General features: G+C 40.3%; 1 protein-coding gene across 1 annotated transcript in view; it reads right to left on the bottom strand.

Annotated features, from left to right (window-relative positions):
* Positions 1-25,508, bottom strand: part of LOC124718729 (DNA (cytosine-5)-methyltransferase 1-like) — a 78,878-nt gene that overhangs the window by 4,172 nt on the left and 49,198 nt on the right. Inside the window, exons 16-19 of the mRNA XM_047244346.1 lie at positions 20,541-20,652; positions 13,126-13,275; positions 12,839-13,026; positions 9,631-9,856 (exon numbers count right to left, since the gene is read on the bottom strand). Coding sequence (XP_047100302.1) covers positions 9,631-9,856; positions 12,839-13,026; positions 13,126-13,275; positions 20,541-20,652 — 676 coding nt within the window. The remainder of the gene's footprint in view (positions 1-9,630; positions 9,857-12,838; positions 13,027-13,125; positions 13,276-20,540; positions 20,653-25,508) is intronic.

Genomic DNA, 25,508 nt, shown 5'->3' with positions numbered 1-25,508 from the left:
CCACATAGTTACTGCACTGCAGCAAGTTAAGTAAAACATGTACACTACTTTAAAGAGTTTGCAGATGTAAAAGTACAGTGCATTAACTTTGTGTATGGTTGATTTTATCTCATACACTTCAATGTATAAACCATAAATAAGATATCAAAATTTTACTTAAAAATGAGAGCAAAATGATATCTCAGTTCGTTCTCAAATTATTGATTTTTATATGTGATGGACAATTGCATGCAGTGTGCCCAGTTCTGTCCATAAGTACTTGCTGGCTGCTATGAAATACTTACCATTCAATTTTAAGAAAATTATTTGCTGAAAACATCTGATTTTTGCCCATCTTTTAGTCTGATAGTTTCACTCAAAAAAGGACTGAATTTCTTTTGATTATACTCATACGTCATAGTTACTCTACTGCATCAAATGAAATATTATTTAAAATTGAGAGCAGAACAATATGTCATTTATCTTTCAAACTATTGGTTTTTATATTTGACGGATAGTCGATGCACCCATTTCTGTCCCTGTGAATTGGGAATCATGTGGTCATAACAACTATTATTTCATAAACAGTTCAAGATATCAAAACAAGGTCTTTTGCAAATTATAGCACACAAAGAGGCACATATGTTATATGATAGATAATCAAAACCTTTTTATTTGCCATGGTGTGAAGTAACTTGTCCACAGCCATGTGAAGTTAGTGGTACAGGACACGTAAACATGTCAACAGTGCTTCAGGAAACCCCAGGGGCCATGCTTAAACAAGTCCTCATCATCTGGGGGACGACGGGGCATGACGAGTTAACTTGTTCATAAAGGTGGTTTTACATGAGTGACTTATTGATCAAAATCAACTACTTGAAGTGTGTGCACCTTTTGTACTTGTGTGCAAATCAGCAACCAACCATGATGCATGTGTGTCTGTGCTGAATGTGGAGTTCTACATTTCTGAATATGCTGCACCCTGCACTTGTGCAGAGACAGGGGATTTAGGAAGCGTCTGCTAACACTGGGAGTTACAACCTATTCTGGTCGAGTTCAGTCCTATTACAGAAATGGATTTTGTGTCTTCTCAAGCTTTACTGTGTTGTTTTTGTGGCACACTGAAAAGTTACACAATGTCCTGGTATTTTTTCCAATTAGTGTTCTCCTACGAGAGAGATAAAACATCTGAAAGCAAAAACTATTTACATTTTACAAGGAAAAAACTACATTATACATAAATAAGAAAATAAATAGCTAAACATGTTTTAACGAAAAGTATTTCAACAGTGAAAAAGTCAAAATTATTGGACAAGAAAAATAATTTTGTTGTTGTTTGACACTTAGCAAGAAAATGAGATACAAAGGATAAAGCAAAGATGCGTTATTTACTGCATTTTACATATTGTCTGATGTGTTGGCAAGCATATATTTTCTCAAGCAAATAAATGTACGTGTTCTGAAATGTTTGGATGATACTTCTTGCCGGCCGGTGTGGCTGTACGGTTCTAGGCGCTTCAGTCTGGAACCGCGTGACCGCTACGGTCGCAGGTTCGAATCCTGCCTAGGGCATGGATGTGTGTGATGTCCTTAGGTTAGTTAGGTTTAAGTAGTTCTAAGTTCTAGGGGACTGATGACCACCGATGTTAAGTCCCATAGTGCTCAGAGCCATTTGAACCATTTTTTTGATACTTCTCCTACTCTTCAGTTCTCAGGAATGTGAAGAATTTACCACACGACCTCTGACATGAACTTCCACTATCAATTCTTCTTTGGTCATTAATAACCTCTATTGTCACAGCTCTTTCCCACATTTTGTTACTACGGTTGATATTTCTGTAAAAAGCATAATCCTTCATAACCTCACTTTCTCCATTCACATGCCAAACTCCACACCAGACAGCTTTTACTACACCGGCAATTTTGGTGCCAATGTGTGAAAGAAAATGACCACTCAACACAGATGAGACTCAGTAAGGGAATAAAATGCCAGAGGTATTGCAGTTGACACATTTGTCTTGAGTAATCAACTGAGACCAAAAAAAAGATTGTATAAAAGGGGCTTAACAGTTAAATGGGTAAGGGTCATACCACATACTGATGTTGAGAACGATAAAAATGAGTTTGAGATAAAATACAAGGTTTAATCTTTCAATGGTTTTTTTCCCTAATAAACACCTCTGCAAAATTCAATAAATTTCCAGTTTTGTCTTAGTAACGATATTGGTGGAATCACATTCTGAGTACTTAGGAATCTGAAACTTCATATAACTTTTATCTCGTGACACCTTTGTCTTTTAGACAGCTACTATTTCTAGTACCCAGACTCAGACAATCTTCATTCCTTTAATATTTTCCTACTAAATTACATTTTTCATGAACAACACAGCTAGGTTCCTTGCGTACAAAATTGGAATAAGTCTCAAATTATTAAATACACCACTGGCCATTAAAATTGCTACACCACGAAGATGTGCTACAGATGCAAAATTTAACTGACAGGAAGAAGATGCTGTGATATGCAAATAGTTAGCTTTTCAGAGCATTCACACAAGGTTGGCGCTGGTGGCGACACCTACAACGTGCTGACATGAGGAAAGTTTCCAACAGATTTCTCATACACAAACAGCAGTTGACTGGCATTGCCCTTGTGAAACATTGTTGTGATGCCTCGTATAAGGAGGAGAAATGCATACCATCTTGTTTTCGACATTGATAAAGGTCGGATTGTAGCCTATTGCGATTGCCGTTTATCATATCGTGACACTGTTGCCCGTGTTGGTCAAGATCCAATGACTGTTTGCAGAATATGGAATTGGTGGGTTCAGGAGGGTAATACAGAACACCGTGATGGATCCCTTGTATCACTAGCAGTCGAGATGACAGGCATCTTATCTGCATGGCTGTAATGCATCATGCAGCAGTGTCCTGATCCCTGAGTCAGCAGATGGGGACATTTGCAAGACAACAACCATCTGCACGAGCAGTTCGATGATGTTTGCAGCAGCACAGACTATCAGCTCGGAGACCATGGCTGCGGTTACCCTTGTCACTGCATCACAGACAGGAGCGCCTGCAATAGTGTACTCAATGACGAGCCTGGGTTCACGAATGGCAAAACGTCATTTTTTTTTTTTTTTTTTTGAATCCAGGTCCTGTTTACAGCATCATGATGGTTGCATCCGTGTTTGGCGACATCGCGGTGAACGCACATTGGAAGCATGTATTCATCATCGACATACTGGCGTATCACCCGGCATGATGGTGTGGGGTGCCATTGGTTACACATCTCGGTCACCTCTTGTTCACATTGACGGCACTTTGAACAGTGGACGTTACATTTCAGACGTGTTACGACCCATGGCTCTACCCTTCATTTTATCCCTGCGAAACCTTACATTTCAGCAGGATAATGCACAACCACATATTGCAGGTCCTGTACGGGCCTTTCTGGATATAGAAAAATGTTCGACTGCTGCCCTGGCCAGCATATTTTCCAGATCTCTCACCAATTGAAAATGTCTGGTCAATGGAGGCCGAGTAAATGACTTGTCACAATATGCTAGTCACTACTTTTGATGAACTGTGGTATCGAGCTGAAGCTGCATGGGCAGCTGTACCTGTACATGCCATCCAACCTCTGTTTGACTCAATGTCCAGGCGTATCAAGGTCGTTACTACGGCCAGAGGTGGTTGTTCTGGCTACTGATTTCTCAGGATGTATGTGCCCAAATTGCATGAAAATGTAATCACATGTCAGTTCTAGTATAATATATTTGTCCAATGGATACCTGTTTATCATCTGCATTTCTTCTTGGTGTAGCAATTTTAATGGCTAGTAGTGTATTTCACTTTTATACACATTACTTTTTACACATCTTCCCTCAGACAAACTTCCTCTCCTTTCCTATCAACACTTTAGCAGAGACTGAGAAAGGAGTATTGTGGGAGTAACGGATGTGCTGCAAGAATAATTTCCATTTGCATAGTTCATAAAAGCCGGTACTGTGGAGAAGGATCTAAATGGCACAGGTTGTGAATGAGCCATTGAATTGGAGCATGTTATGCTTAGCTGCATTTTCTGTCAGTGGGTGGTCAACCCTACTCTAGGTCACAGTTTGGCGGTGGCTATTCATTCAGGTTGACAACTAGTTGCACACAAAAAACACTGTGCAGAAATTTCAGCTGAACAGGTACACACTGTCTGTTCAAAAAGTTTTGGGATTGATTTTATTCTTGCTATATACATAAAATGAGTGCAGGAACTGTGGTGGCAGGTTCAACTAACAAAACTAACAACTGTAGACAACATAAGTGCATTCAACCAGTCAGTTGTGATCAGTCAGTGTTATGTACTGAACATGCAACCTTACTGTGTCAACAATGTTCTGTCACAAATCACAAAAGAGAAATGTCTGCACAAATTTGTCTCGTGTACCTTGACTGCTGAACAAAAACAGTGATATGTAGACACCTGCTATGACCTGATTGAAATACAAAATGCAGACAGTTATCTGGTGAAGTCACATTACTCTAACCACCACCTTATTTTGACATTACTGTGCAATAACCACTCATCAATGGCAGGTAGCAGCACTACCAATGGAAGCTACACAAAGTATATCAGGGGATATGATGTGCTCCCTCCTCCAGCCTGGATCCTTTCAACAATTGTTACAGGATATTTGCTTTCAAAAGTTTCATGCCGTACATGCCAGTGGCCACATGTCCGATGGAGCATAAAACATGATTCATCTGAAATGGTCACCTGTCACCATCCAGTGCACATCCAGTTGCAGTATTGACATGCAATTCCAACTTTCATCACCAACGAACAGTCATCATAGGTACATGAACAGGGCACCTGCTGTGGAGGCCTATATGCAGCTATGTTTGCTGAATGTTCTGTGAGGAGACAGTGTTGGTAGCCCCTCAGTTCATCTGGGCTGTCAATTGCTCAATAGTTACACACCTGATCACCTGTACACTTCTCCACAGCCGTCGTTCATGCCTGTCATGTATGGCGCATCGTGCCTTGGTTTTCTCAGTGCCAGTTTTGGATGGTGGCCATTTTTCCATGCACAGTATACTTTAACCACAGTGATACACTAAGAGTTTACAAACTTAGTCATTTCCGAAATGCTCCCACCCTAGGCCCGAAAGTCAATTATTGTGCCTTTTGACGTCAGATAAATCATTCTGTTTCCACATTTTCCATGTCTGCTGATATGCTTTGTGTAGCCTCCACTGGTAGTGCTGTTACTTGCCATTGACGAGTGGTTATTGCACAGTAACATCAAACTTGGGCGATGGTTAGAGTAATGTGATTGGATCAGGTAATTGGCTGCATTTTGTATTTCATTCAGATCATGGCAGGTGTCTACATACCCCCGGCTTTATTCAGCAGTCAAGGTACTTTCTTTGTTTCTTTCTTGGGCCTTTGTCCCACTCCAACACGGGGTCAGCTCTGTTATGACGGATGTGGCAGTGCTAATTGCAGAGGGTGGCCAGATACCCTTCCTGCCACCACCCCGAACCCTCCGGGATGGAAGTAGTGTACCCCAGCTGTCTGCATCTAGTGTAAGTCATGAAATAGTGCGAACGTTTTTCATATGTATGTGAGTTATGTAACTGAGGCAGAACTTGGGGACCAGCCCAGTATTCACCTAGCAGGATGTGGAAAACCACCTAAAAACCACATCCAGGTGGGTCTGCATACCAGCCCTCGTCGTTAATCCACCGGGCAGATTTGATCTGAGACCGGTGCGCCTACCCGAGTCCAGGAAGCAGCGCATTAGCACTCTCGGCTACCCTGGCAGGTCCAGCAGTCAATGTACATGGGACAAATTTGTGCAGACATTTCTCTTTTGTGATTTGTGACAGAACATTATTGACACAGTAAAGTCACATGTCTACTACTTGTGGCATTCTGAAAGGCACAATGGATCAACAAAAGCATGCATCTATAACTGATGATCACGTCCATCCCTACATGCAGTTCATTTTTTTCTCAACACAATGGCAACTATCAGCAGGACAATGCAACATGTTAAACAGCACGCAGTGTATGTGCATGGTTTGAAGAGCATCTGGATGAGTTTACTGTACTCCTCTGGCCACCAAACTCAGCCGATTATAACTCAGTCAAGAAACTGTGTGACTACCTAGAGTGGGCCGTTTGCACTACAGATCCTCAACCGAGAAACCTATCACAGCTGGCCACAGCAGTGGAGTCAGCACGGCTCCGTATTGCTGTCGGTGCTTTCAGAACCTCACTGACTTTCTTACTGCTTGTCTCACAGTGGTCCACACTGCAAAATGTGGTTATTCAGGCATTTGAAAAGTGGTCACATTAATGTGACTAGACAGCACATTTTCTGGAAAAAAAATGATCACAGGTGACAAAACACAGTGTTAGAAATACTAACAAAGAGATAGAGGGGCTGGTCAGTACTTACCTCAGCTCAGTACAGCCTATAGATACACAAAACAGAACAGAAAATTTTTATCCAAGATTTCAGAACTTGGTTCCCTTGTCACAGGAAGTGGATTCAATTACTGACAATCCAGGTTATGAAGCAACAGGGGAAAGGTAAACAGGGAGGGTAGCAAAGAAGGTGCATGGGTGCCAGAGGGAAGCCAAAGATATTCTACTGTAAGTACTGTGCCAGCTTCAAACCAAAGAGGTAAACAGGTATATAGTATAAAGATAAACACAACTATGTAGGATGAAAAGATGCATGAATCACTAAAGAGGAAAGGGAAAGAGGAGAAGACTGAAGAGTAAATGGGAGTGAGGTTGGTTAACGTAGGTTCAGTCCAGGGGGATGGCGGGATGTGTTGGTGTGCAAGTTCCCACCTCCGCAGTTCTGAGGGACTGGTGTTGGATGGGAGAAGCCAAATGGCACGTACAGTGTAGCACGATCCTAGGTCCCTAGAATTATGCTGGAGGGCATGCTCTGCTACTGGATATTGGACATCTCCTAGGCAGACAGTTTGTCTGTGCCCGTTCATGCGCTCAGCCAGTTTAGTTGTCATCATGCCAATGTAAAAAGCTGTGCATTGCAGGCATGTCAGCTAATAAATGATATGTGTTGTTTCACATGTGACCCTGGCTCGAATTGTGTATGTTTTACCGGTAGCGAGGCTGGAGTAGGTGGTTGTGGGGGGGTGCATGGGGCAGGTTTTGCAGCGGGGTCGGTTACAGGGATAGGAACTGCTGGGTAGAGAAGGTGGTCTGGGAATATTGTAGGGTTTGACAAGGACTTTATGGAGGTTGGGGGGGGGGGGGGGGGGCGACAAAACACCTCTCTGGGTGGTGTGGGGAGAATATTGTCAAGGAATGATCTTATTTCAGGACTTGACTTGAGAAAGTCATATGCCTGGCGGAGTAATTTTTTGATGTATTCGAGGTCAGGATAATATTGGGTGACAAGAGGGATGCTTCTGTGTGGTCTTGGGGGTAGGAACATTGTTGTTGGATGGAGAGGAATGTATTGCTTGGGAGATACATTTGTGGACAAGGTCTGCAGGATAGTTGTGAGAGAAGAAAGCACTGGTCAGGTTATTGGTGTAATTGTTGAGGGATTTGTCACTGGAGCAGATACGTTTGCCACGAATACCTAGGCTGTAGGGAAGGGAGTGTTTGATGTGAAATGGATGGCAGCTATCAAAGTGAAGGTACTGTTGTTTGTTTGTGGGTTTGATGTGGACAGAGGTGTGTATGTGAGCTTCAACAAGATGAAGGTCAACATCCAGAAAGGTGGCTTGGGTTTTGGAGAAGGACCAGGTGAAATTCAGATTCGAAAAGGAGTTGAGGTTATGGAGAAAATTAACGAGTGTTTCTTCACCATGAGTCCAGACCACAAAGGTATCATCTATAAACCTATACCAGGCCAGGGGAAGCAGCTGTTGGGTCTTCAGGAAAGCTCTTCCATGCGGCCCATGAAGAGGCTGGCATGCTATATACCTCTTTACTTCTGTATGCATCCTCTTTGGTTTGAAGCTGGCACAGTACTTATAGCAGAATATCTTTGGCTTCCCTCTGACACCCATGCCTCCATTTTTGCTACCCTCCCTGTTTACCTTTCCCCTGTTGCTTTGTAACCTAGGTTGTGAGTAACTGAATCCACTTTCCCTTCTTCCCCTTTTTTCCCTCTCTCCTCCTTGACAAAGGAACAAAGTTCCGAAAGCTAAGATAAAAATTTTCTGTTCTGTTTAGTGTATCTATCAGCTGTACTGAGCTGAGGTAAGTACTGGCCAGCCCCTCTATCTCTTTGTTAGTATTTGTTTCACATCTTTATATGAGATTTTCCATAATCATTTAAAAGATAGTGTTATCGGCATGAACCAGGCACGAAACAATATAGTGCAGAAATTCACATGAATGATTAATGCTCTGATGACATAACCAACATTCAAGCCAATCTGATGGGAGAACTGAACAAGATCACAAAGAAGGCCTTTTCTGACTGTTTCTCATGGTTGTATATACATTCTGTGCATTGTAGGGAAGTGTGGGCAGACAATGTAGAAGACATGAAGCATTAAAACCATCATCTCAACATTTCTTTACTATTTTATTAACCCAGTCTCATAACTTTTTCAATTGATGGGGTATGGCATTGTTCCTTTCAGAGGTGGCCTTGTCCCTTATGCAACACGATAGGCCTGTGATGCGAGAGGAATAGAATGAGCTGAGTAAGTGGGTCTTCCACAGCGATATCCTCGACTGATGTGGCAAGGGGTTGGGAGTGGAAGTGGCACAGGGATGGAATGGGTGGGCGTAGAATGCCACTTTAAAAGGGGTGGTGGTCAGAGTTGAAGGAGGTCACATGTTGGACAGAGGAGGGCCAGGTGAAGTGAATGGGCTCTGATGGCTGGGGAACTGCAGTCCTGGTACTGTGTGTTTAACCAGCCTAATGTAGCTGCACATGCGTGTGTGTGTGTGTGTGTGTGTGTGTGTGTGTGTGTGTGTGTGTGTGCGCTCAAGCTCATCTGAAAGCTAGCAAAGTTTTCAGCCTTTCTTGTGTGTCTGACAGCTACTTAATCCCTCTGGAATTTGATGAGTTGTTATCTACATTCCTAAATTAGTTATATATCATTTTACAAACTGTTATTTTTATATAATTTTTCTTAGTACATTGCATTATTTCTTTGCATGTAACTGATAATGGTACATAAGCCGAAACTGCAATAGTACAATGAAAACAGTTACAGCTAAAAACTGAAAATGACATCACTTAAGAATTTATAGAGGCTGCAGATGCTTATTACAAGATGAAACAAACTTAAACAATGAAATCTATCTAAATAGATTGATAGGTGCAGCAGATGGATGACTAATTAGATCATCAGCCCTGTACATCTGATTCTGTACATTTTGGCATATGAACACATTATGCACACTTATTAAAAATTATAGTATTATTTCAATGAATTCTGACTGGATTTCAATGCTTTTTATTTATGTACCAAAAGCTTAATGGGAACTTGAAAACTGTTGCAACTGACCATCTTGAGCTAACTTGACAGAGCAAAAATACCATCTATGTTGATTTTTATGGTTATGATAAATGAAAAAATATCAGTCACAGCACACAAACAAATAAACCAAATAAAATGTTTACTGAAGTTCAAAATGTGTGATACCTGTATTCCTGATGGATCTGGATTTGTTGTTATTGTGCTGAAGAAACCATTCCAGTTTACACGGCCAAACCTCCCTCGCCAGTTGTTGTGGTCATAGGCAGTGTGAACATAAGACCAAGGGATGAGTGTGTTATTCTGCTTGTATGCAGGATCACATTCCTTGCCTTCAGCACAAGGACAAACACCACGCATCTGTCCACTTCTTGGGTCATAGTTGGTATACATGCTGCAAGTAAAAGGAATATTTTGGACTAAAGCTTAATAAACTGCTTATAAATCAATTTTATTATTTTTATTTTTCATATGCGCACGCGCGTGCGTGTGCGAGCGCGCCCGCACACACACACACACACACACACACACACACACACACACACACACACACACACACACAATGTCTCATTATATAAATCAAGTTGAACTTTCCACTGCACAGTACAATATCACAAATTCCCTATTTGCGAGGTACAGTAGCATTCAAAAAAATTATACAAAGTTTTTCACTCTTGCGTGTCATAAATCCTACAAGGTGTACAACTTTGCTTCTGTTGTTTTTCCCCAACATTTGACGCTTTAATGAAACAAATTGGTTACACATGTGATTTTACATCACTGGCCAGTACTTTCTCCCATCTTTCGGGCAGTATATGAATCCCATGTCGAAAAAATTGTTCATCTCTTGAAGGGATCCACAAATCGATCCAATTTGTAACTTCTTCATGAGATCGGAAGTGTAGGTCAGCCAGGCCATGCACCATTGACCTAAACAAGTGATAGTCAGAGGGAGCAATGTCTGTAGAATATGACGGGTTGGGTAGGACTTCCCATTTTAACATTTCCAAGTATGTTTTGTCCTCTTTTGCAATGTGGGGTCGAGTGTTGTCATGCTGCAAAATCACTTTATCTTGCCTCTCGCTGTATTGTGGCCATTTGGCTTTTAATGTTCTGCTCAAACGCATTAATTGCATTCGATAACAAGCACCAGTGATTGTTCCACTTCGTTTTAACACCTCATAGTACATGACGCCGAGCTGGTCCCACCAAATGCAGAGCATGATCCTGGAGCTGTGAATATTCAGTTTGGCTGTTGACATGGAAGCATGGCTGGGATATCCCCATGATTTTTTGCATTTAGGGTTATTGTAATGAACCCGTTTTTCATCCCTGATCACAATACGATGCAGGAATCCCTTCTCTTTTTGCCTCTGAATCAACTGTTGACAAACACACAAACGCCGTTCAATGTCTCTTGGTTTCAGCTCACACAGGACCTAAGTTCCTTCTTTCTGAATCATGCCCATAGCCTTGAGATGTTTTGAAATGGTTTGCTATGTCACTCCCACATATTGTGCCAATTCTTCTTGGGTTTGATGTGAGTCTTCACTCAGCAATGTAGTTAGACCGGGAAAACCGAGGTAAGTGCCATTGCCAACAACCTAAAAAGCAGGCTAAGGGCTACGATCAGTTTTAGTTGAGCATATAAGACCAGAAAGATGGACTGAGCAGTATGTGCTGGCCCACTGGTGAGGTTAAAGTGGGCTGAGTGGCACAAAGCTTTATAATTGTTTGCAGCGAGTGGCAGGGATTTTACCCAGACTGGAAAACGTAAGAGACTGGAAGACTGTCAGAGTGTTAAGCACCTAAGGTCCTTAAAAATGTATGAGAAATGTAACACCTGAAAATCCATTTTTGGTTGCTACGCTCCAGCCTGAGGACTTCTTTTATTTTAAAAAATCAGCTGATATACATATTAACACAACAACAATAAATATTTCAAAATTTAGTTTGAGTCAATTGTCATCAAGGCAAGAACAATGTTTAGTGAACTTGAAGAGCAGAGCACCTACAAGATTTTCATGAAAGGAATTACCACTGACATAATAAATAACTTTGTTTTATCATCACAACAATGTAAAAACAACTTGTCAGCTGAAAAGAATGTGGATCTGCTACAGATGCTGCAATATTTGAAAGTAGCTAATAGCACATTTTTTGAACACTAAATCAATTTAATTTGCTTTGTGCTCTAGAAAATGAAACCAAGAATTAAAAATAATTTAATCTCAGGACAGTGTACCTACAAAACATATCTAAAATTTTTATTATTGAAGAAAAAAAAAACTAATAACTGTGTGAAAGATAGATTGCTGCTCACCATATAGCAGAGATGTTGAGTCACAGACAGGCACGACAAACAGCAGCCAGAGACTGTGGTCATGTGTATTTAGCTGTGTGTGTGTGTGTGTGTGTGTGTGTGTGTGTGTGTGTGTGTGTGTGTAGTTTGGAAGGAGGAAATCTGGCAGAAAGCTTATGTGTTTAGTAGTCTTTTTGTTCTGCCCGCCTGTGACTCAACATCTCCAATATACGGTGAGTAGCAATCTGTCCTCCTCATAATATTGTCATTATTTCATCCTGGAGTTTTCATTATTTGCTTGAGATTTCTTTCATTGGTATTTACCTCATTTTTGCTGATACCTTTACGGTATTTAGCATGTTTGGCATTTTCCTGAATAAAATACATATTTTCATTGATAAAAGAAAGAGAACTTCAAGCATATCACAATAGTTGTGTGACTCTTTACTGTAGACAATAAATAAAAAAATAATGTTGAGGTTTTTCATTAAAATATTTTTGTCAACACAAAAAAAACTGAATAACTTGGAATCAGTTTTCAGGAAAGTCACTCATCTCAAAAACAATCCTCCTTAAAATGAGAGAACTATTTTCTTGTCATGCTCTGACCAGTGGCATTATCCCCATGCATGCAGCAAATGTTTCTGGCTGCCTCTGCTGCTTTCACCCCTCTATTGAACTCAAACAGAAGAATATGAGGGAAATGTTTTGATTGCTGCAGTCAGCTCTCCATTTTATAGTGTCAACATCGCCACTCATCCCCAAGTGACAAAATGACAATATGTAAACTCTTATAGGGACAGTGAACTACAAATAAAAAATGACAATCCATAAATAAATCCATTGCAACCAGAATACCAACATGCAAAACTAAAATGTTATGAACATTATGTGTCAACCTAATACATAATTCCTTAATTCTTTGAAATTAGAACAAAATTAGTTACATCAGCATAACTGCAACCTACAGTTGATTACTGAAAATAAAGCTTGAAGTATGTAAGTTAAAATGTAAAAACGTGACATTAAATAAATAGGCAGAATGTAACAATGTGAAATAGCTGTGCATCTTACAGTTCCTTCAGGTAAGAGCCATCACAAAGCCGCATGGCAATATTCGGCAAATCCCTCCAGTCAGCTCCTGCATTTTTAGGGATATTTGCAACACGTGCTTCATTTAGAGGGTTCAACTTCTTGCAGATGTGATCTCGCAACATCATCATATGACAAAATTGCACCTTCTGTTTCTCATTGCCACGGACCTTACAAGTAATGCAGAAAAAATTACAGAATGTAGTAAGAGGTAATTACAACTCATAAAATATTCTATACATTTTCTTTTCATAACTAACAAAACATACCAAACGCTGGAAATGTGTCAGTGGTCTTTTCTTGTAATGAATTTCACATTTATCATGCCCGTTTGGAATTTCTGGAAGATCAGAAAGAGCATCACGCACTGTTATAGTGCGCATTGGGGCTGAATACATCCGATTACAATTTGAGTAGTACTGTGAGAAATAAAGAACAGAAAAGAAGTTCTACACACAGAAGTAATACAAATAAACAGATAATATAGAACAGATCAACAAGATATCAGTTTTATTAACTGTGACACAATACGAGAAGTATCAAAAAGACAACCTCCATCAAAAATGCAGAACAGAATTCAAGAAACTGAAATAAAATTTAAAAAACTGATTCAGAATGGAGTATTAAAAATTGCTGTTGAACATGGATGGAAGCAAATGTCAGCTTACAAGGGGACTGTCTTCCCTGAAGAGTCAGATGTGCAAAGTTTTCTGTGCCCTTGTTATCTATAAATGAACAAGTGTGTTGTTTATTAGTGTCATGTCACAGAGTATGATTCAGATCATGCACAGGGATGTAGTTTTATACATATTATGGCATGTGTTGCACAAATATTTATTTGTATTGTATTTGCCTGAGGTACACCTTGGGTGGCGTGGAGTTTGCCGAGAAATGCATTTGCATCACAGTACATACGGCATGGAGCCACCAATACCGTAAGAACTGCTGTATAAAGGGCCCCCTAGAATAAGGAATGACTAAAATCATTGCCATTTCAGTGCTGCCTGTGTTGTTGACCTGACTTACTCTGTTCATCTGCAGTGATTTTTTTCGCTGGTGCTGTTTTGTTCTTGTTTTGTCTATTACAATTGTAACTTTAAGTGAACAATGTGCAGCTGTGAAATTTTGGTTTCCAGTGAGTAAAAATGTTTCAGACACTGTTTTAATGTTGAAAAAAGCTTAAAAAGTTGACACTAATAGAAAAACTCAAGTGTACAAGTGGTTTACACAATTTAAAAATGGTGACATGTCAGTTGATGACAACCTTGTTCTGGATGTCCGTCAACTGCCCAAATTGACAAAAACATTGAAAAAACATGAGATCTTGTGCTCACAGACTGCTGACAGACAACTGATCAACTGCAAGAGATCAGTGGGTATCTTGAACCTCGGTTCAGTGAATTTTAATGGAAGATTTGGGAATGAAAAGGATTGCTGCCAACTTTGTTCCTCGGGTTCTGACTGACAATCATAAGGAACATCGAGTTGAAAAGTGTCATGCTTTGAAACAACAGCTTGAAACTGATCTAGATTTTCTGTCAAAGGTCATTACTGGTAATGAGTCCTGGTGGTATAGTTACAACCCAGAAACAAAGCAACAGTCAAGCCAATGGGAGACATCATCATCACCCTGTCCTAAAAAAAATGTCGTCAAGTCAAATCACACAACAAAACAATTTTTTCATGCCACAGGAATAGTTCATTTGGAGTTTATTCCCCCAGGTCAGACCATCAATCAAACATTTTATTTGGAAGTTTTAAGAAAATTGTGCAATAGTTTTCATCAAAAAAGACCTGATTTGTGGCACACATGAGACTGGTTCTTCCACCATGACAATGCACCTGCACACACACAGCCATCCCTGTTACATAGTTTTTGGCTAAAAATTGCATGGTTCCATGGCCCCATGCACCTTACTCACTTGACATGGCTTGGTGCAACTTTTTCTTATTTCCGTGCATGAAAAGGGGAATGAAAGGACACCGATTTAACAACATTGAAGAAATCATTTCGGTACCCCGTCTTAACATTTAGTCTTATAGGTCCTTTGAGGTTCACATTGTAACCACAATTGAGTATAAATCTGAAAGCAGAGTTGTGAATTTATGATATTTAGAACTGAAATCACATTTGTTACAACAGCCAGACTAGAAGTGCCTCCTGGAGGGAGATTGCTACTATGTAGATAAGCATCAAATATTCCAGAATATGTATCTATTATAATCATGGAGGGGAAACAGCAACAGATGATTCATCATTTTAGATATCTTGGCAGTGTTATCTGCAATACTGGTTCTATAGACAAAGTAATCACTCAAAGGATTCAAGCAGGTAGTAATTTCTATCAAACAGGCCCAATATGAAATGAGAAAGTAGCACTAATGTGTAACAGAGGCATCTATGAAACCTATTGGTAGTGAAATATTGACCATGAAAAATATAGAAATTAGCAGAATTCAGGAAGCTGAGATGAGTTTTGCTCGTAGCACGGTAGGAAGAACATGGAGGGATGGAATCCAGGCTGAGGAAATCTGTAAACATGTTCAAGTTATAAGACTACAAGACAAAATAGCCTTGCAGGGGCTGAGATAGTATGGACATACGCAACACATGTACGCTAACAGGCTACCGAGACTAATGTACAATCTAAGACTCAGAGATAAAAGATCAAGAGGGCAACCAAGATTTGGGTACAAGGATATAGGAAAATCTGACATAAAGCAGAGAGGACACAACTGTGACAGCCTCAAAGAATGACAGAAGTTCAAGAACCATAACTGGTCAAGACACCTCAGATGCTGACCCATCAAATAAGATGCAATCAACAAATTGAAAAACCATAAAGCACCAGGATCAGATTGCATAACTGCAGAATTGGTTAAAAATGGGGACAGAAATTGGTCGAGGTAGTTCGCAAAGTGATAACTGAAGTATGGAACTCAGAGATGATACCTGAAGAGTGGCAGGAGTTGATTCTGATCCCAATTTTTAAGAAGGGCGACAAAATGGATTGTAGTAATTATAGAGGGATATCGCTATTACCAGTATGTTCCAAAATTTTCTCGAATATCCTGCTAAGTAGGATTACATCATATGCAGATGAAATTGTGGGGGATTACCAAGCTGGCTATTGAAGGGACAGATCAACTATAGACCAAATATTCACCCTGCGTCAAATTTTGGAAAAGAAGAGGGAATACAATAAACCAGTTCATAATCTTTTCATAGGTTTTACAAAAGCATATGATTCAGTATTGCAGTCAAAATTGTACCAAATTCTTTTGGAACTTGGAATACCAAAGAAGTATGTTAGACTTATAGAAGCAAGTTTGAAAAACACAAAAGGTAGGGTATGCGTGGGGAAACTGGAGTCAGAAGAATTTGTGATAAAGAATGGACTTAAGCAGGGAGATGCCCTGTTTCCGCTACTTTTTAATTTAGTCCTAGAATATATTGTACGAATGGCAGCAGATAATTCAGAGGGTGTGGAGTTAAATGGAAATATTAAGATATTAGGGTATGCAGATGAAATAAATTCATTAGCGATAGGAAAGAAGCTGTAACAGCAAATGTGAATGCGTTAATCAAGGCTTGTGAAGATGTAGGCCTAAGGATAAGTGAAGACAAAACTAAATACCTGGTTACTACTAGAATGCCAACAGCAGTAGATCAGGAAATGTTAAGAGTTGGAGACATGCAGTTTGAAAAAGTGAACACATTTAAGTGTCTAGGCGTGGACATCACTTCGAGAAATGAGATTGAATCCGAACTGAAGAAAAGATTACGGGCGGGGAAATGCATGCTACTTCTCACTGAATAGATTACTTTCATCACGGATATTGTCTAGGAGTTTAAAGATTAGAATATACAAAACTATTATTCTACCAGTTATGCTGTATGGGTGTGAGACTTGGTCTCTCACAGTGCAAAATGAAAAGCCGTTTTGAGTATTTGAAAACTAAATTTTGAGGAAAATTTTTGGAGCAAAAAGAGATGACATTAGCGCAAAATGGCAAAAACTGCATAACAAAGAGGTTCACGAACTCTATTCAACCCCTGACATAATCAGTATTATTAAATCACATAGGCTGCGATGGGCGGGTCACATAGCTCGAATGGATGAGGGCAGGGCAGTGCGCAGAATACTGGTCGGGCAATTAGAGGGGAAAACGTCCTGTGGGGAGACCGAGGTATAGATGGGAGGACAATGTGGAGGATGATTTGAGGAGCTTAGGTATTGAAGGTGAATGGAAGGAAATAGCCCAAAGACAGGGACAGATGGCGAAAATACGTTGCTGCGGTAATGGACTCTCAAGTCCGGTATGACCAGTGAGTGAGTGAATGATCAAATAAGATGGAATGACGTGGGATATGGTGAGGACCAAATTTTTATATTGATACTTTAACTAACAGCGACAATTCATGGGTATGTAGCAAGGTGGCGGAGCCTCACTGGCCTTGCTAAAATCACACTGATTAAAAGCAGTGGTACATCAAAAACAGTAAGAAGTCCAGTTCTTCATTCCTTTGGCTTTAAAAGTATGCCCAGCAGACTATTCTCTTTGCCTTTGAAACAGAGCTAGTGTCATTTATGTTTATTTTTTATTAATTTATTTACAGCACGTTTTATCACATTTATGATGCAGGACTTGTCAAAATACAAGATAGTATACAATTTTAAATCCAGATATGTAGAAAATACAGGCACTTATAAGTTATGATATTACATGTAGACCAGTAGCTTTCTTATCAACATATCTTGACTGTAATTGGTTCAAATGGCTCTGAGCACTATGGGACTCAACTGCTGAGGTCATTAGTCCCCTAGAACTTAGAACTAGTTAAACCTAACTAACCTAAGGACATCACAAACATCCATGCCCGAGGCAGGATTCGAACCTGCGACCGTAGCGGTCTTGCGGTTCCAGACTGTAGCGCCTTTAACCGCACGGCCACTTCGGCCGGCTTGACTGTAATTAACTATCATTTCCACAATATTACTTATGCCTATTATCTATGCTGATTAAAGGTCCCATGTGCCTGACATAGTAGCTCCATTTCTGGCAACTCATAAGTATAAGATTCCTTTCTGTCTCAGTGTAATGAATTAATTAAGTTGGATACAAATGTGCAAACACAAGAGTAGAGAGTAGGTAAATGGGGATAATGCAGTGCAGTTTCAGTCTTGTGAGGGATGTGGTTACTGCACAGTGCTAGGATATAATGGCTAGTCTGATACTGTCTGCCACCAACTGCAAGGTTTGTGCACTTATGTGATTTTTTTCACTTTCAGAAGCACTCTGCAGCAGAGATCTTTCACCAGTTGTGCCCTGTGCATGGACACAAAATTATGAGCAACAGCATGGTCTGATGATGGTTCAGGATGAACCATATTTGTGATGAAGACCATAGTGGCTTACTGCCCCAGTGACACAAGAACTGAAGGAAAATGTGCTGCAAGCAATTTTGCAGAACCAGCACTTCATGATTTGAGAATTCTCTCAATTCCTGCAGCTGTTGCACGCAATTGTGCCCCAATAGCTCAGCTTTCAGAAAGTATATGCAAGATGGGTGCCAAGGCAACAGACAGATGAACACAAAACCAAACATCCAGTCACAGCAGTAGGCAGTAGAAGAGATCCTCAAACGTGTTGTTACTGGTGATGAAATGTAGGAATAGCATGGCACACTAGAAACAAAACAACAGTCCTTGCATTGGCAGCATTGTGGTTCACCTGTGAAGACCAAATCCAAGCTATCTCTGTCAAAAATCATGTGCACTGTCTTCTGGGACCAAGGTGGTGCCCTCCTGGCAAGTTTTTACCATGAAGGGAGACTGCTATTGCACACCAACAATGTATAGGACAGTAGAATGGTTAAAATTTACATAGACCCTGAGCAAAGCTATCTCACTACATTACAGCAATGTCGAGATGAAGTGGTTACAATGAAAACATTTCACCTTGGAGACTGTGTCAGGGCAAAACACAACATTGGCATTTCTGGTGAGCCAGGCAGCAGCCTACAGCAGAATGTAGTGGGCCAGAGCAACCAGACAGGGTCACATCACCTTTGTTATGTGACAAAAGAAAGGCTAAGGCAAATGCAACAAATGGTACCAAGAGCTTTTATGAATCATTTCTACACTCTAACAGACTTATTAAGCAAGCATGGCAGAAGGAAAACTGCTGATACCTTCATAATAGCAAGACCTATGATGTGGTCACAATGAATGATGTTGGGTAAACTTTAGCCTCTATCTCACTCCATAAATACCCCAGCAGTTTAGCTCATAAGGCAGTTGGTCAGAGGGATTGATGGCATACATAATGTTCACACTCGATTTCCTCATTGCAGAAAATTGACATCTTGCAACGCACAACTCTGTTGTAGATTTCCTGCAAATTACTGACAACAACAGCTGCTACTCAGAGAGATGGGTATCAAGCCATAATCACAAATCACCAAGTTCAACACCACAGTCTGCTTCTGTAACAGATGGGAGGACCTGGAGCTCTTTCCATCCCACCAGGGTCAAGACACCAGCGTTCCACACATTCCAGCAGGCTGAACAGAGCATTCCTGGATGGCACACAAATATCATCAAACTTCATGGCTAGACGGCAATTATTATCATGGTATAACAGACAATGAAGAATGGTGGTGAGCGGGGGGAGACAGAGCACCTCCCAAGTCAGTGTGTGTAAGTTACACACCCGCCATCACTCACTGCTGTGGCATCATGGTACAGCCAGTACTGGGGCCACCAAAACAGCAAACCACCAGTGTCACAGTGTGCAGTGTCAGTTGCCTCAAGCGGGGTGAAGGCCACTTATGATGCAATTCCTTGGCGGGCATTGACAGACAGTGCCAACCATGCGTCAAAATGCTACCTGTATGTTTATGGAAATGAATAACTAATTTTGAATCTTCTTTCACTGTGCCTACCAGTGACCACAGGTCACTACCATCCCATCAAGGAAAACAGGCAAGGAGCTAAATGGGAGAGTGCCTCGTGAAATAAAACCAACTCTACTTATGCCCTCCCAACAGTCGCCTTTCCCACTGTAAATGCTGGTCAGTGTTGTCAAACACTGAAAAATTGGGGGAGGACGGTCCAGAACAGGAGATGTGGGATGTTGACAAGAGGTGTTACACTTGTGCACAACAATGCAAGGCCCCGTGCAGCCAACATCACACAAAATGTGTCGAATCAGTTCAGAAGGGAGATCTATGACTGCCTTGCTATGGTCCCGACCCCAGCCCAACTGACTTTCATGTCTTCCATCTCGTGAAGCTTTTTCTGGCAGGAAAACATTTCAACAGAGCTGCAGACTGAAGTGACTTTGTGGCTCCACACATTGGTGACAGTCTCTTACAACATGGGCACACAACTGTTAGTGCAGCACAATAAATGCCTCAACAGTGGTGGTGACTATATTGAGAAGTACCCAGTGAATTCATGTAAATATTCCTATAAACATTTCTCACTTAGTGATGTTTTGGCTTTCTTTACTGGTCATCGGATTCTGCTTTACGGACACACCTTGTAACATGTTTATTTAGAGGTGCCTGTTCCAGGTATTCATCACAACGGAAATTGTGTTTTCAGTGTGATACCTAATGATAAAGGTCTTCTTTTTGCACTAACCAATATATATACTATGATTTAGTAACACTTACTGTCTGTCCATTTACTGCAGCATTCAGCTGACACAAACTTTGACTAAATGCGTGTGTCGCTTCTGGAAAGCTAGGCAGGAGCTCTCCAGGGGCTGCGGCAAGGAGTATTACCCTGGAAAACAATATATTTACCTTAGTGCGATGTTAATTTTATACCGAATTAAAGACTTTGTGGTACTGCAAGAAGATTACTTAATTTTGCTTTACTTTTTACATAGTTTCAGTTCAACAGATATCAAATTTTTGAGTATGAGTAGCAAATTAAAAGTATTCATTTCTGTCACATAACATACAACAAATTACAGTCTAACATCAAACAGGTTGGAAGTCAGTCCTCAAAGAAGTATATTCACATGATTTTTGGAGATGCAAGAAAGTGAATTAATTCAGAAGCATTGAAAAAATTTGATGTAGCTCAGACTGAATCGGCTATGATACTTGGCCGAATGTCTGTTATGTCTTCATTTATATTTCAAGTGATTGGTTTATTACTGAAACTGTTTTATCGCAAATCCTTTACAATTGTTATACAACATAACACAATGAAAAAAAACAGATTTGCAAAATTATCAGCTAAAATTTTTACTGCCCCTGGTTTGTTTCTTTCTTGTCCAGCTCAATACTATTTCTGTTTACAGATTTTTTATGTTTCAGTCACAGTATACTCAACATGGACAAGTAAATGGAAAATCACAGAGACATATGTATGGACAAGTAAATGGAACATCACAGACACATATTATTAAACTTTAAAAAGATGAAGTTTTAAATTTATTCTCATGAAATGCTAAGAACTATTCATGGCATAAGCAGCAGACACATTTTGTCAGTTACTGTCATGATTATTATTGCAGCACTACACATCATGATGAATTTAGACAGTCATTAAACCTGATGCTGATTCCACAAAAGTTTACATCCTCTGTGCAGACTAATTAAAATGAGGCTACAATGTAGACCAAAATGACAGCTATTTCACAGTAATTATGAAAGGCATTTGATAATTATAGAAAGTAAAACAAAAATTAGGAAATACAGTTACTTTCAACATTCAAAACCAGTATATCATAACTGCTTCATTAGAAAACAGTGCAAGTAAGACGCAACATCAATTTGCTTTGAGCCTTCACTTGTATGTCAGGAAGATAATGTGAAGTAGGTAGCTGCTGCATGAATGACTTACACATACATTCTGATGTGTATAATATTCACATATAAAGAAATATAGAAGTAATTTCTGTAAGAATGACTTTGAGCAGGTTAACACTAGGCATAATTTGTTGTTAGTATACTTTAATAAGTTGCCTGTAGTGCCTGCTTCTGCCAGTTAATGCAGAACTTGACTCTTTCTAGATCCATGTACAATGTGCTTAGGCTATCAGTTTCCTCAAAACACTTCTTGTTTATCATAAACCTCAATAATATATGAATATATATTTTTCACCAGTACAATTTAAAAAATTAAATCTTTTGAAAACCAATATTTACCAAATTTAGCACAATAGTTATGTTAGCATATTTTTTCTGAACTCAATCACCTAATTTACACTGGTGTGCAAAACTAGGATGAAAGTAACTTTAGCATGATGTGTCCACTACAAAGGAATGCAGATCAACAAAACTTTGATTATACATAGGTATACATAAGGAGAAGTGCTACCCAATAGTACAGAAAATAACTGAAAGAAATACATAAGGAGACAAACAGAATGACACTTTCACTCAAAGACAATGATTTCTATGTATTACGGTCTCGTGGATATTACAAAACAAAAGGTGGGACATGGTCCTTAATAGTATGTATTATCTCCATGGGTGGCAATGCATGCTCTGTCATGTGCTCCCATGCTGTCCCTGAGGTTCCTAAGGAGTTCTTGTGGTAGGAAGTTCCATTCCTCAACCAGCATATTGATGGCTGGTGGATGGTTGAGAGAGAGGAAGAGAAGTAAAAAGGTTGTAGGTACGATGTGGAATAGCACGCTGTGTAGCTGTGTAGTGCTGGAATGGGAACAGGGGAGGTGGTAGGTGGGTGAAGGACAGTGACTAACAAAGATTGAGGCCAGGAAGGTTACTGGAACATGGGATATTCTGCAGGGAGAATTCCCACCTGTTCAATTTGGAAAAGTTGGTGTTGGTGGGAAGGATCCAGATGGTACATGCTGTGAACCCATTGAAATGAAGAACTTCATGTTGGGCAGTTGTTTCTCAGCCACAGTTTATTAGTGGTCATTCGTGCAGATAGACTGCTTGTCAGTCATCGTGCCAATGTAGAATACAGCACAGTGATTGCAGCTTAGCTTGTAAATCACATGGCTGGTTTCACAGGTAGTGCTGCCTTTGATGGGATAGGTGATGTTAGTAACTGGACTGGAGTAGGTGTTGGTAGGAGGATGTATGGGACAGGTCTTGCACCTAGGTCTATTACAGAGGTGTGAGTGATGAGGCAAGGGGTTGGGAGCAGGTGTTGTGTAGGGATGGACGATGATATTGTGTAGGTTTGGTGGATGGCAGACTACCACTGTGGGAGGGGTGGGAAGGATAGTGCATAGGACATCCTTCATTTCAGGGCACCCAGTATGCTTCCCCACGTGGCATTTCATCAATCCCCATGCTTACCCTGCTATCCCTCCCCCTCTCCACCCCAGCCTCCTCTTTACCCCCAACACCCAGACTGCTTCTCCCATCGTGCACTGCTGCTCACAATCTGGCCTCGGCAGCCAGAGACAGTGGTCATGTGTGTGTGGTTCACACTTGCATGAATGTGTGTGTGTGTGTGTGTGTGTGTGTGTGTGTGTGTGTGTGTGTCTATTGTCTATTTCAGAAGAAGGCCTTGGATGAAAGGTTAATTGTTTAGCAGTATTTCATTGTGACTGCCTGTGAGCCAACATCACTACATGATGAGTAGCAATCTATTCTTTTCATAATACTTTTATATTAATGCTTTTTAGTTAAACTGAGATTCAGAATGTCAGTTCATGGAATATAGTGTTCTGTGGTTACATGTACCACTGAAATGTGAAAAATCTGTTGCATTCGTTAACTTGTCAGAACTACTCTTACCCTCCATCACCAAAGTTAACTTCACTTAGCCTTGCACTCATTTAACAATTGTGCAGCCAACAGAACTGAATTGACATACGAGATAAATAAAAATAAAATGAAATAAGATAATACACCAAAAATGCATAAAATAAGAAGAGTGTTTACTGAACAGTACTGATGAGATTATTGCTGAACAGCAGTGTCAACACAGAAATATAGTGTGGAACGACACTGTAAACAGACAGCATAACTGGGTGAGAGCCACAAGATGAAAGAGTGGCTGCAGGCTGATACTTCACCCCAGATTGAGTGTGAAGGGAAACTAAGGAAACAAACAGAATAACACAGGGATTATTAAGTGTTGTGGGTAGTGTCAGTTCTGTATTCAAAGTGATAACAGAGAAAAATCTGAATAGAGAGAGAGAGAGAGAGACAGACCTTTCAAATGGGAACTCATGGTGTACCACATTCAGTAGTACTATGTGCAGATTTAAGGAACACTTATACATGTGTTAAAGATGACATCTATAAACAAAATTCCGACAAACTAAATGAAATATGCAAACAGGAGAAACAGATTTACACTAATGCAAGTAGGAAAGTGACTGAAGGTTCAGAAGTGTGCAAGGATTCATTCACACCACCATTGAAAGGGGTAGTCAAAAACAGTTGACAGTGTAGTGGACAGTTTTGAAGGGAAAGAGAGGGTACAGATGGTGGTATGGCACAGACAGTAGCAGCAAAATTAAAAGTTCTAGAGAAAGTCTGGCCCAAAAGGAAAATATAACTAGGCAGCAAAAATTCTATTAACAAAAAAAAAAAAAAGAGTATGATTACACAAATTATCTTACAAATTTTCTCTAAATCGTGTATCAGTGTGCCTCTTTACACAGTGTTAGGACAGTGTATGAAGTCTGCTCAAAAAATTCTGGAACTTTGTCCACAAAATTTTTCTACATTTACCTTTTGCTTATTGTGCACGATCTACTTTGAAATACTCTCCTCCACAATTTATACAGGGCTCCCAATGTCGTTTCCCCTCCCGGGAGCATTCTCGGTACGCCTCTTGCTGGATCATGTGAAATGCCATCTGCGAATATTATTTGTGTATCATTGCAAATCTTCATCCTTTCTATGGAGTTTTTAACTTTGGAAATAAAAAAATATCCACAGGGGCCAGGTGTGGAGGGTATGGAGGACATGGCAGCACAGTGATTTTGTTTTCTGTACAATAGTCAAGCACCAACAGGGATGAATGTGTGAGTGCCATCATCATGATGCAAGAGCCACAAATTGTCTCGCCACATTTCAGGCTGTTTCCTTCTCACATTTTCTTGCAGGCATTGCAACGTATCCAAATAGTATCATTGACCAGCACTTTGTCCCTGTGGCATGAAATCATGATGAACTAATCCTTCAAAGTCAATGAAAAGTATCAGCATGGCTTTAACATTTGACCTGACCTGGCAAGCATTTTTTGGTCTTGAAGAACCATTCCTGACCCATTGTTAAGACTGAATCTTGGTCGTGGTCCATAGACTCACATCTCATCACCAGTTATGACTCTCTTAAAGAACATCTTGTTCTCATTAGCATGATCCAAAAACTCTTCACAGATTGCAAGGCGAAGGTATTTCTGGTCTGGGCTTATGAGCTGTGGGATGAATTTGGGGGCAACACAATGCATTCCAAGATGCTGTGTCAAGATTTCATGACATGATCCGACTGAAATGTTACATTATTCTGCAATCTCTCAGACAGTCAGTCTTTGATTGGCATGCACAATTCCTTTGACGTTCCTGTCATGAGTGTCATCAGTAGACATTGAAGGGCATCCTAAACAAGGGTCATCTTTAACTTCTGTCTGGCCATTTGTAGCACCAAGTATGGCTAAAGCACTGATCGCTGTAGGCCTCCTGCATCATT

This window comes from Schistocerca piceifrons, chromosome 10, assembly GCF_021461385.2.
Source record: "Schistocerca piceifrons isolate TAMUIC-IGC-003096 chromosome 10, iqSchPice1.1, whole genome shotgun sequence".
NCBI classification, from domain to species: domain Eukaryota; kingdom Metazoa; phylum Arthropoda; class Insecta; order Orthoptera; family Acrididae; genus Schistocerca; species Schistocerca piceifrons.
Note: the sequence above shows the minus strand (reverse complement) of the source record. Positions and strands in the feature narration are given on the sequence as shown.